Source organism: Heterodontus francisci, chromosome 2 (assembly GCF_036365525.1).
Source record: "Heterodontus francisci isolate sHetFra1 chromosome 2, sHetFra1.hap1, whole genome shotgun sequence".
Classification (NCBI taxonomy): domain Eukaryota; kingdom Metazoa; phylum Chordata; class Chondrichthyes; order Heterodontiformes; family Heterodontidae; genus Heterodontus; species Heterodontus francisci.
This window is the reverse complement of record NC_090372.1, coordinates 19,873,034-19,886,655: the sequence shown is the minus strand read 5'-3', so window position 1 is coordinate 19,886,655 and position 13,622 is coordinate 19,873,034. Positions and strand designations below refer to the sequence as shown.

The window sequence follows — 13,622 nt, the reverse complement described above, 5'->3', positions numbered from 1 at the left end:
CTCAATAATAGGAAATGGCATGTTTTCCCTGCTCTAATACCAAATATCAGCATCAAATCATATAAGTTAAACATAACACTATGTTCTTTTGGGCCTCCTTATCTCGAGAGACAATGGATACGCGCCTGGAGGTGGTCAGTGGTTTGTGAAGCAGCGCCTGGAGTGGCTATAAAGGCCAATTCTGGAGTGACAGGCTCTTCCACAGGTGCTGCAGAGAAATTTGTTTGTTGGGGCTGTTGCACAGTTGGCTCTCCCCTTGCGCCTCTGTCTTTTTTCCTGCCAACTACTAAGTCTCTTCGACTCGCCACAATTTAGCCCTGTCTTTATGGCTGCCCGCCAGCTCTGGCGAATGCTGGCAACTGACTCCCACGACTTGTGATCAATGTCACACGATTTCATGTCGCGTTTGCAGACGTCTTTATAACGGAGACATGGACGGCCGGTGGGTCTGATACCAGTGGCGAGCTCGCTGTACAATGTGTCTTTGGGGATCCTGCCATCTTCCATGCGGCTCACATGGCCAAGCCATCTCAAGCGCCGCTGACTCAGTAGTGTGTATAAGCTGGGGATGTTGGCCGCTTCAAGGACTTCTGTGTTGGAGATATAGTCCTGCCACCTGATGCCAAGTATTCTCCGAAGGCAGCGAAGATGGAATGAATTGAGACGTCGCTCTTGGCTGGCATACGTTGTCCAGGCCTCGCTGCCGTAGAGCAAGGTACTGAGGACACAGGCCTGATACACTCGGACTTTTGTGTTCCGTGTCAGTGCGCCATTTTCCCACACTCTCTTGGCCAGTCTGAACATAGCAGTGGAAGCCTTACCCATGCGCTTGTTGATTTCTGCATCTAGAGACAGGTTACTGGTGATAACACTATGTATGCTGAAGGTATATCCAGTATTTGTTCATTTTTATTGATGTACACAAATTGGCAGCAGTGGTGATTTAAGAATTACTGAGAGGAGATCTGAGTGCTGAGCGATGACATTTATTTTCTATGGGGGCAGGATTTTTGATGCCTGATTTGGTGTATTTGTTGACATTTTGGAGCTGACTGTAATTCTAAGTGTGAACACAATACATCACCACTCCAATGCAAATTCCTATTTGATTTCCTGACCTTCACGATTCTGTAAATACAATGAGGAGCATCGTCAAGTTAAGCTAGTTAATATATTCACATGTATGAACTTGCACCTCATCTCAAATAGCAGCTGCTGACAGTATGAATAAAGGAAATCTTGTAAGACAGCAGCTGGATTCAGCTCAGAATTTTTCTTTTGGGTATATGAACATACAAATTAGGAGCAGGTGTAGGCCACTTGGCCCCTCAAGCCTGCTCCGCCATTCAATAAGCTCTTGGCTGATCTGATTGTAACTTCAACTCCACTTTCCCACCTACCCCCGACAACCTTTCACCCCCTTGCTTATCAAGAATCTATCTATCTACCTCTGCTTTAAAAATATTTAAAAACTGCTTCCACTGCCTTTTGAAGAAGAGAGTTCCGAAGAGACTCAACCCTCAGAGAAAAAATGAAACTTCATTTTATTTGTATATTAATGTTTGGGGGCCAACATATAAATGCCTGTCACTGTGAGTCCCAGAAACAAACAGCTCATTTAAAAATGTTCTGCCCCAAGTCTGTGCACCACAAATGAGGAAAGTGGTGTCTGCTTCCAGTCCCATCCTCTAATCTATCTCATCAACAGGCTCCTGCCTCATCTTTCTATTGATTTGATTAATTGATGCTAATAACCTCAAGTCAGTGATAAAAGCACACTTATCAGGTTAACTGCTGCAGTGCAGTGCTGAGGGAAGGATGGGATGTTGAACCGAGGCCCCGTCTGCCTTTTTCGGTAGCCTCGAGACTTATCATTTTAACAATGTGACTTTATTCCCTATCTGCCAACTGAGATGGGTAAATTGCCAATCATGCCACAATAGGGATTTGTACTATGGTCCATGCCAGCTGGAAATTTCACCAATAAATTTGCATCATTTCAAAAGGGACAAAATGGGTACTTTTCCCCGTCTGTGAGTGGATTTGAACCACTGTGCCAAGTATCCATGGGAGGTCAGACTTATGAGGTGTCAAATTATTACAATTGTCTCTAATTGTCCCCTGTTATACACCATTGGATAACTCTAAACACTTAGGAAGTGTGGAACAAAAAGCAAAAAAATTGAAATGCTAGAAATCTGAACCAAAAACAGAAAATGCCAGGCAGCATCTGTGTGGAGAGAGAATAGGGTTTCAGGTGTAACCTCTCCAGTGAACTCTCCATTAGAAAGTATGGAAATCAGATTGGAAGAAATTACTGTGAAACTCTACCATTAAAATTCAATCATTTCAAATCTAGGCAGGAATGAGATGCAGCTATGGTGGCTGATTGGCAGAGGCTGTAAAATAGACATGATGAGGGGTGGGGGGAATGATGTGGGGCAGGAGGTGCAGGGAAGTTGTTTGGTAATTTAGTTTGGAATTACAATTTGCGTTCATCAGCCTGAGTTGTGGATGACTGAAATGAGTTGGTGCATGAGGAGCGACATATTTTCAGCAATTCCTGCTTATCATTCCCACAAGAGGTGTTAGAGAGCTCAAACTCATCTGCTCTATCTCTAATTCCCCCTCCCCCCCGCCCCCACTCCCTGCCCAGCCCCCATCACCAATCCCCTCACAAGTTTGCCAGGAAATTAGGACAGAATAAAGCAAGTATAGCAGGATAAATACAGCCAGTGCTTTCCAGCTACTACTCATCTACGCCACAAAAAATAAAGATTTGCATTTATATAGTGCCTATCATGACCTCACGAGGTCCCAATGTGCTTTACAAACAATGAAGTACTTTAGAAGTGTCGTCACTGTTGTAATGTAGGAAACATGGCAGCCAATTTGCACACAGAAAGCTCCCACAAACAACAATGTGATATTGACCAAATAATCCGTTCTTTTGTGATGATTGAAGGATAAGTATTGGCCAGGACACCAGGGGAATATCCCCCCATGCTTGTTCAAAATAATGCCATGAGATCTTTTTATGTCAACCTGAGGGCAGACAGGGCCTCAAGTTAACATCTCATCCTTCTCTCAGCACTGAACTGGAGCATTATCCTGATAAATGTGCTCAAAGTCCCTGAAGTGTGATTTGAACTCATGACCTCTGACTCCAATAATACTACCACTGAGCCATAGTTGACAAATGTAACGATGATTTGGCCCATTATTTTTTGCCCCATTACAGCATCTAGTTATATTTTGAATATTCCCGATGTCTCTAATATCCTGCTTAAAAGATTTCTCCAAACATTACATCTGCTATGGGAGCAGTATTCCTTACATCTTACAAAATGCCTGAGAAAAATTTGTAGAAGGACACCAAGAGGCTAAATTCTCCATCTGTATATGTTTAATAGGCAGAATCTAAAGGTCCAAAGCAGGCCAAGATTGAGATTTTCACTTTTTAAGCTTATTTTGTTACTGAATTTGCCTTCAATATTTATCCTAAAATTTGAGGTATTCAATATTCAAATATTCACAAGTGTTCACAAATCATCCAAAAGGATTGTACATCACCAGTGCCAGCTTTTGGCCAGAGTGTGTTAGACAAGTCAACATCTAAGGTTAAACAACATAGGAGAATTGTGATCCTCTCCAGTACATCAGGAGACTTGATGTATAAATATTTCATTGTCAAAAACACTACGTTGCACCAGAAAAAGTGTCTCATCTTTGTTAACTGTATAATTAGGGGAGTGTTATACATGGAAGGATCACTGTCCATTGTAAAGGGCACAAGCCCATTAAAAAGATTTCCAATTCTTGCAGATGAATATCAATTATCTGATTTTATTTTTAGAAAATCCTGACCATGATTCCCAGTGAAGAAGAAAAGCAGAAGATCCAGGAGGCCCAGCTGCTGAATCCTGACGTTCCTTTGGGTTCTGCAGAGCAGTTTCTTCTAACTTTGTCTTCCATTTGTGAACTCTCAGCCAGACTCCAGCTCTGGGCCTTCAAACTAGACTATGAAACAGTAGAGAAGGTAACTCCGAAATAGAAACGAAATGATTTGTTATGTATGCAGCACCTATTAACAGCATGGCCTTATGAAGTCCACCCCAACAGATGGATAAATAATGCTCAAGTTAGGTCTTTGCTGCTTATACCACGGGTAAAAACAGAAATTATGATTTGTTGCTATCAGTAAGGAATATTAATGAGATAAAAACAGAAAGTGTTGGAAATACTCAGCAGGTCTGGCAGGATCTGTGGAGAGAGAAACAGAGTTAATGTTTCAGGGGTGTGACCTTTCATCAGAACTGGCAAAGGTTAGAAATGTGATAAACTTTGAGCCTATTACATTTAGACCTTTTGGCCCTTTTCAAAGCCTTTGTCAGTTCAGATGAGAAGTCACAGACCTGAAACATTGGGCTGGATTTTAAGAGCTCAAAAAATGGCAGCCTGCATGCTGAGGAGCCGCTGCAATCTCCCAGGCGGCGATTCATTTAAATAGCCCGGGTGGCCCACTCCCCTCAATCACATGGAGGCTGTGGGCTGTCCATCACCGGCAAAGGTGTCACTCGCCTGTGTGCAGGCACTGGTGCCATTTTTAAAGGGCACCGCACTGAGGATCGCGACAGGCCCAGAAGATTGCTGGTAAGTTCATTTAAATTTATGCATGTCATTGATTTAAATATTGAAATTGAGGCCCCGTTGCCCAGTGGCTGGGGGTTGCCGCCACAGAGCCTCGCTGCCACTGAGAGGATCGATCCTGGCCCTCCCGGCGTCGGCCTCCGTGGCAGGCCCCCATCCCCCCCACCCCCCAACCAGGTCATGGACCCAACGTCGTGCCAGACCTGCTGAGTTTTTATTTCAGATTTCCAACATCTGCAGTATTTTGTTTTTATTTTAGGGGTATTAATGAGAGTGATATTGGATTTCCCATAGATAATTAAGTGCAGCATAATTATGCACAACTGTGATGGAGAAAGTGTCAAGAGGTGGAATTTTGAGCAAAACTATGATTGCAAGGATGATTTTGATTTGTCTACTTTAATCCCTTGCATGCTTATTGGTTGCTGAGAGAATGGCTGTTCTTTAAGGTATAGCATTCTATAATATGTCAGTAATGCAGCTTAATGTAGTTGAAAATCTGTGTCCTGAAAGGCCCCATATCAGTTAAAAATGTAGTTTCCTGAAAATTACCAGTGCTCAATACTGAACAGCTGATGCCACAAACTGTGTGCAGCAGCTAAACTGTAAGGAATTGCAACTGGGATTATTGCTTACTTGTTCTGTCATTTAATGAGGTACCATGTTTATGCAGCAAAGTTTTATGGAAAATGTTTATGGTATACAAGCTAGGAATTTACACAACTAATTCCTTTTCCATCTGCCTTTTTCAATAAACAGAGAGCCGACTGCTTCCTGTACTGGATATGTAGCTTCTGAGACTTCAATATGTAAATGTTGCATTGGCTTCATTTGGATGATCCTAGATACGTTGTACTATATATCAACTGCTTGTGAACTTGGAGTTGTGGCATGTTCATGTTCTACTTACAGGAAGTTGCAGAGCCTCTACAGGACTTGAAAGAAGGAATGGACCAGTTAGAGAACAATAAAACTTTAAGATACATTCTGGCTACGTTACTAGCTATAGGGAACTTCCTAAATGCATCAAATGTGAGTTTGAGTGTCATCTTTCTCCAGTTTGTTGTTATGTTTATAGCATGTACATCAGTGCTGCAAATCTTGGGAAGAGCGCTTTGATTTCTCACTAAGGTGCACCATGCCAGCTATCCCATTATAATTTTTGACTCCCATCAAACTGATGCAAAGTAATTTTCCTCTCTGTCACATGGAACTACAAATATTTACAGTACAGAAGGCCATTTGACCCATGATATCTGTTCTGGATCTTTGTTAGAACAATTCCACAGCCATCCCCTTTCCCTGTAGATCTGAATCCTCCTCTGATTCAAATATTAATTCAGTTTTCCCTTAAAATATAATGTATTGGGCCTGAATTTGCTGCGACAGCATATGAACGCCACTTTAGACTTGCACTTACCCTTATACTTTCCATGGGCAAGCATCTGAATAACGCAGCTCCCTCAACAGGGCATTTGGGACCTACTTGAATAGGACAAGCAACTGTGCACTTCTTTAACTCATCAAATTGCAGAATCATTAATGAGCTGTGGAGAGTCTCAACCAGGAAGTGTCAGTCAGAATAGAGAATTCAATGTCAAACCAAGTACAGAATGCAAGATAACAAGAGGGAAAGAAAGACCAGATTAAGAGAGAGAAATGGGAGAGATGGTAAAGAAAAAGTAAAAAAAAAAGTTTTGAATCAACAATTACATTCTGAAGGAATGAGACTCCAAACTTATAAAAGTTGATTTTCAGTTCTAGAGAGGTGGTTTGGCAGAAATTAAAACCTGCCACACTGTTAAAAGGGACAGTACAGAAATTTCATGACATTCAGTACATTTGAATGGGCAGCCAGACATAGAGATGCTACATACAGCTTACAGAGAGTGGTGCATCTTGGATAGAAACTTCCGGATTTTCATGTCTAACTGTTCATGTGCACTGGCAGAAGTTGCTGTCCAATTGCTGTTAACCTTGCTAATATTTTCGCAGCAAAATCCAGTCCATAATATTTTCTGCATCAAGCAAGACATTAAAGCTACAGAGAGCATACAGTGTAGATTCACCAGGATGATGTCAGGGTTGGGGAGCTATCGTCATGAGAGTTGGACTGTATGCCCCACAATAGAAAAAGAGAAGAGGTTTTTAAAAAATATACAGCAGTTTGATTATGTGAATGAGAAGAGACTAATTCAGTGATGAGGGGTCATCAATGTTAAATTCTCACTCACAGAATGAGGATAGAGGATAAGAATAATTTCTTTATAGAATAATACAGCACAGAAGGAGGCTATTCAGCCCATCATGTATGTGCCAGCTCTTTGAAAGAGTCATACAGAGATACAGCACTGAAACAGGCCATTTGGCCCACCGAGTCTATGCTGACCAACAAGCACCCATTTTATACTAATCCTACATTAACCCCATATTTCCTACCACATCCCCACCATTCTCCTACCACCTACCTACACTAGGGGCAATTTACCATGGCCAACTTACCTATCAACCTGCAAGTCTTTGGCTGTAGGAGGAAACCGGAGCACCCGGCGGCAATCCACGAGATCACAAGGAGAACTTGCAAACTCCGCACAGGCAGTACCCAGAACTGAACCCGGGTCACTGGAGCTGTGGGGCTGCGGTGCTAATCACTGCGCCACCCAAAGAGCAACCCAATTAGTCCCATTCCCTTGCTTTTTTTCCCGTAGCCCTGAAAATGTTTCCTTTTCAAATATAAATACAATTCCCTTTTAATAGTTGCAATTGAATCTGCTTCCACCTTGGTCTTAGGCAGTGCATTCTAGATCATAACTCACTGTTTTAAAAAAAAATAAAAAAATTCTCCTCATCTGACATCTGTTTCTGTTGCCAACTATCTTTGTTTCCTTTGGTTACCGACCCTCCTGCCAGTGGAAATAGTTTTTCCTTAGTTATTCTATCAAAACCGTTCATAATTTTGAACACCTCTATTAAATCTGCCCTTAATCTTGTCATCTCTAAGGAGAACAATTCCAGCTTCTCTACTCTCCCACATAACTGAAGTCTCTCATTCCTAGTACTATTCTACTAAATCTCCTCTGCACCCTCTCCAAGCCCTTGGCAAAAGTATGGTTCCCATAATTGGGTACAATACTCTAGCTGGAGCCTAACCAATGATTTATAATGGTTTAGCATAACTTACCTTCTTTCAGTCTCTGCATCTCTGCTTCTAAAGCCAAGGATCCTAGATGCTTTTCTTCTAACAGCCTTAACAAATTGTCCTGCCTCCTTGAATGATTTGTGCATGTGAACCCCTGGGACTCTGCTCCTGCACTCACTTTAAAATTGTACCAATTTGTTTATATTGCCTCCCTTCATCCTTATTCCAGAGGGCATCACCTTACACTTCTCTGCATTAAATTTCATTTGCCAAGTTTCTGCCCATTTCACCAGTCTGATTGTGTGCTCCTAAAGTTTTCTATTATCCTCCACATTGTTCACTACAGTTCCAAGTTTTGTGTCATCTGCAAACTTTGAAATTACAGCCCCAGTACCCAAGCCAAGGTCATTAATATATATCAAAATGAGCAATGGTCCTAATACTGACCCTTGAGAGGACACCACTAGTCTGAAAAGCAGCCGCTCGTCACTACTCTCTGCTTTCTGTTCCTTAGCCAATGTTGTATCCACACTGCCGCTGTCCCTTTAAGCCTTGAGAAGTGGGATAAAGTGCAAAGTAACTCTGAACTGGTTGTGTTTATTTGGTCATTACAATAGGAGACATTCAGGGCTTTGAGGCTACTGACTAAATCTATACTTAACCAATATATTCCTAGGCACAATCAAATCCATCAGATTTAGAAGTTGGTGGGATAGGGGAAGAAAGTTGATAGCAAAAGACATTTAAACAACAGAAAGAAGATACATATCTCTTTATTTTAGCACTCTGAGTAGATGCAGTGTTGAGCCTGGTTGACCCTAAATGACTCATTGGTTATGCATTAAATTGTCTAATGTACAGGAAACGTGGATAGCGGGAAGGGTGATACAAGAGAACATATTGCAAGGATTTATTCCTGACATGAAGCCTTTCTCAATGGAAGTGTTTATCAACAAACTGAGTGTAAAGGTCTGCTTGTCTGGTTTATGACCCCCCACCCTTCCATAACAATTTTCCAGTTATTAAAACTACTCCTAGCGGTTTTCCTGTTGTTTGTAGGCACAACAGATTTGGAAAAACTCGCTTTTTAAAATGTTATGCACTGAAGATGAGAAATTAATGTCATAATAAGGAATGGCTAAGATTAGAGCACAGTGAAAGAAAGACTTAACTTAAAGAAGAACTTGGAGAACTGGGATAACAATCAGAAAAGAACCCTTAGCAGTGCTCGTTGTGGATTAGTACCTCAGCTGGGAGAACTTGTAAATCTCTTTATAAAATTAGAAAAGACAAAAGTAACAAGCAAAGATCAGAATGGAAGGGAACTGGATAAAGACATTGAAAGGAATATTCACAGTTTCAGTAAGCCTTTCTAGCTAAGAGCCAACAAGGTGAGGTAAAAATAGAAAATGCTGGAAAATTCTAAGTCAGGTAGCATCTGTGGAGGGAGAAGCAGTTAACATTTTAGGTCAAAGACCTCTCATCAGAACTGTTAGATGTTGGAGTTTGACCAACTTTTAAGCAAGTACTGAGTTGGGGAAAAAAAGACAGGGAGAGGTGTGTAATAGAGTGAAGGGTAGGAGTGATTGAATAACAAAAGGGATGATGGTACAAGGCAAAAAGAGGTGGTAATGGAATAAGTAAAGAAACAAACAATGGGTCCGGAGGAGATGTAAATGGTTACAGTTGAATAGCAGAGGGGGAGGGAAGCAGGGAAAAGTTGGCAATGTGTGGTGGCTGGGGATTGTGGCAGAATAAGGTGGGTAGAATCCAGGGGTGCAGACCATCTTGCCAGCTGCATACTGATAGGGCACCCCCACTCCAGGAACAGCTCACATCACCTCACTGGGGCAGTGCAGGAGCCCGAGGTCAGAAATTAAGTAGACTGGGGAATTAGTGTCAAATGACCGGTAGCTCAGGGTCACAGTTGCAGGCTGAACGAAGGTGTTCAGCAAAGCAATCGTCTTATCTGCATTGGTCTCCCAAATGTAGTGGAGACTGCTGCATGACCAGCAAATACAAATGCTAAATTGGAAGAATTACAAGTAAATTGCTGTTTCAGCTGGGAGAAGTGTTTGGGACCCTGAACGGTAGGAAGAGAGGAGATGAAAGGGCAGGTGTTGCATTTTCTGCACTTGCAAAGGATAGTGCCATGGGAAAGGGAGTGGGTATTGGGAAACGGTCCCTTTGGAATGCTGAAAGTGAAGGGGAGGTGAAAATGTGTTTGGAGATGTGACGTCGTGCTGGTGATGGCAGAAATGGCTGAATGAATGTGGAGGGTGGTGGGTTTGAAAGGTGAGCGAGGTGAAATGTTTTGTGATAGTTACTGTAATATAATTGAATTAAATATTAGGTTGGTGAACGAGAAGGGAGAGTCACAAATAAAGGTTTTAAATTTAAGTTAAGCAAACTTCAAATGAAAGAGAAATTATATTAACTGTAGTACATTGTGCTCAACTACGAATGGGTAAACCAACAAACTGTGGGAACTGATCATAGAAGCTTTTGGTACAGTACAAAACAAGTATGCATGTCTAAAAGGCAAAACCTCCAACCGTTGTCAATAAATGAGGTAAGAGACAGTAGCAGAGTAAAATAAAAGACTTACACAAATGCAAACAAACTGGAAATACAGCAGACTGAGAGAGCTATGCAAAGCAACTAAAGAATACAAAGAAAGTCATGAGGTGCAGAAAGGAAAGCTAGCAGCAAAATTTTTATAAATATTCTGAGAAAGAGGAGAATGAAGGGGGGAATGTGGGCCAATTAAAGATGCACACAGGCAAGACTACAATAGATAGTTTGGAATTGGCAGACTTGTTAAAGAATACTTGTATCCATTTTCCCAATAGAGGAAATGAAAAAAATACCAGTGGTACAAGGGAACCTAAAAATAAGTCAAGGGGAGAAGCTTAGTGAATTTAATATAAGTTTAAAAAGGAGAAAATAATGGGACCCAACTCCAAGTGCCAACAAAATAATTAATCAGCAGAGAAAAAGTTAGGGAGCCATGCTACTGGTTTCAGTTTACTTCCTGGTTAAGAAGACAACTTTTATGTGCCTCTGCAGTCACTGAGAGTGACTTCTGAGTGGCTGGGACAGCTACTATGCAGAGGCCAGAAATATAATTAAGTTGCCTTACATATCTTAAAAAATCAAATCACATCTAAAATAGGAAAAAATGGGAAGCTGCCTAGAAACTATGGTATAGACCCAGCACTGTGCAGAGAAGCAGCTAATAAGGTGACATATGGTGGTGCCAATTTTAACTGGCTTCAATTTTGTAGTTTACAGTTTTTAAGTAACCTGCACAAGTAGTTCACATGTAAACGTGTAAATCTAATTCTGGTTCACAATTATTCTTGTGTATAATGGAATTTTGATGTTGGGCTAAGATTGAAAGGGATCATATGGAGATATTAGGAGATTGTTGGTCAGACTTGGCTTCTTGTACTGCAAAAATCTTGCCAGGATATCTATGCTGCCTTGGTGGTTGACAGGAGAAATTTTACAAGGAAACAAGTGCTATTTGTACTATGTGCAAACTTTTACAATGTCCCCTTCATATTGCCCCTCCCTCTGCATCCTCTCCTGAAGGCACTGACTCATGTTGGAAGACAATTGTAATGGGAGTCACCAGTCCTCCACTCAGATCCAGTAAATGACGACCAGCTATTCAAGTTAGGGAGCGTTGCGGCCTGATCCCAATCCTATCCTTGGCCAAAGCTCCCACATGCATACTTTCCAATAGGGGTCACTGGATGGTGAGCAGGCGCAGGAACCATGGCAGATTTATTTTTTTCAGGGGATGAGGTTATTGGATCGCCCACCCATTTAGTTGCTCCTCATATTTCTGTTTTGTATTAAAACAATTAATTTTTAAATGCTTTACTTAATCACTGACAGTAAGATCACCTTTGATTGCATAATTGTACATCTATCCGTTTAATTAGAGCCAGACTCTGTCTGCACTTGAGGCGAAGCCACCTGAATGTTCAGATTATTCAAACAGTCTTAGCCACAATTATCAGCCCTGAAGTTCTGTCTTTGGAAACAAAGGAGTGGGTTGCTGAAAGTACTAAATAAGTATCTGTGTAGAGTAAGCATTTTTCTCCCCTTCTCCGTGCAGGCCAAAGGCTTTGAGCTGGGATACTTGGAGAAAGTACCAGAAGTGAAAGACACAGTGCATAAGCAATCTCTGCTGCATCACATAGCAACTATTGTGGTGGAAAAGTTTCCAGATAGTTCAGACCTGTACTCAGAGATTGGGGCCATCACGAGGTCAGCCAAGGTATGTCAGCGAAAAAATATTCTGTCTGTCTATTATCCAGATGTTGCAGCTCTATTTTCCAGCCAGGGCAGAAGGTAACAAAATATTGTTCTGCCTTTCAATCAAGGACTTTTTCAAGTTAAGGAGGTTTGGGGTATTTTGGAATCCTTCGCTAGCCCACTCATTTAAATGGGGTCTTGGGAATCGACTAACTTCACCCTGATTTTCAAGTTGTAATATTACCCAAAACAATCAGACATTAATATTTTTGGAGTTGGGAAATATGAAAACTTGATATGTCACTCGCAGAAGGGACAAGATTGTAAAATTACATGTGGAATCCAGCCTGGAGATTGGAGGTTATGTAATACTACCTTAAAAACAGCTTTCCCTTCTACACTCCTTGTGTAGTGTAGATTATTGAGGCCAGCAACTTAATGTCTTAATTTCAGAAGCAGCTGCGGCCAGACCTTTGCTGCTTTCTACGTCACAGTGAGTAAGCAATGCACTAACAGGCACTAGGGGAATGGTGTGCAGTCACGGCAAAAAACCTTCAAGGCCACCTTTTCCAGCGTTCTCCAAAAACAAAAAAACGGGAGTAGGAGTAGGCCATACAGGCCCTCAGCCTGCTTCACCATTCAATAAGAGCATCTGCCATTGAATTGCCTTCTCGACTTGTTCCTTTATGTTTAGTCCAGACCATCATTGCCTTTGAGCCCCTAGTGCATGACTCTCTAAGCTCCGGTGCATGGCTCATTGCATCTGAGCCCCAGTGCATGACACAAGACTCCCTTGTCTCTCTGATCCAGAGGAAAAAAGGACTAACGTCAAACAAAGGATACTAAGTTCTTCGGGAATTATTTTATCAGTCTGTCTCAATGATTCAATGTTCCTCTGGAAGGAGCTAGTGAAACACAGGTGGTTAGTCAGCACCTGATGGGATTAACCCTTTGATAGAGTTCAAAATGCCAGGCACACACTCTGATTCAGTTGCTGATTTACTTTTCCAGCATTTTCTATTTTAAATTTCATCATTTGTTGTTTTTCATGCATAGTTCTCTTTCTAAGCTTTATTCTTCCTTCAATATGTGCACTGAAGATATACAGTGCATCAGAAGATAATTATTCCACATTGATTTGTGGATCTGACAGTCATAGGAGCAGCAGTCTCACAATTTGTAGGATAAATGTCAGGTGGTTGTAAATCAACATTAGTTGCCTATACCTGATGCTGGTCAAATGCATCATGTCTTCTGCTGTTTCTTCCAGTCATATTATGCTTTTGTTGAATTGTGACCAAGGGCAACTAGGGATGGGCAACAAATGCTGGCCTTACCAGTGATGCTCACAGCCCATGAAAGAATAAAATAAAAGCGGTTTGCATGTTATTTAAATGATGAAAGGATTGAGACACGCGCCCTGAAGCAGATTAACTCCCTTTCTGTGATTTAGTTTCCCCTCTCTCTATTTTTGCAACCTTGCCTGTTTATCCCTTACTGTTCAGTTTCCTGAAGAGTCCACATCTGAAACATCACAACCTTTCCCTTCCATTTACAACTGCTG

General features: G+C 41.5%; 1 protein-coding gene across 7 annotated transcripts in view; it reads left to right on the top strand.

Moving 5' to 3' along the window:
* Positions 1-13,622, top strand: part of fhod3b (formin homology 2 domain containing 3b) — a 603,766-nt gene that overhangs the window by 545,196 nt on the left and 44,948 nt on the right. For all 7 annotated transcript variants that reach the window (XM_068055417.1, XM_068055443.1, XM_068055407.1 and 4 more), the window contains 3 exons: positions 3,857-4,039; positions 5,563-5,682; positions 11,919-12,080. In XM_068055417.1, the coding sequence (XP_067911518.1) occupies positions 3,857-4,039; positions 5,563-5,682; positions 11,919-12,080 (465 nt within the window). The remainder of the gene's footprint in view (positions 1-3,856; positions 4,040-5,562; positions 5,683-11,918; positions 12,081-13,622) is intronic.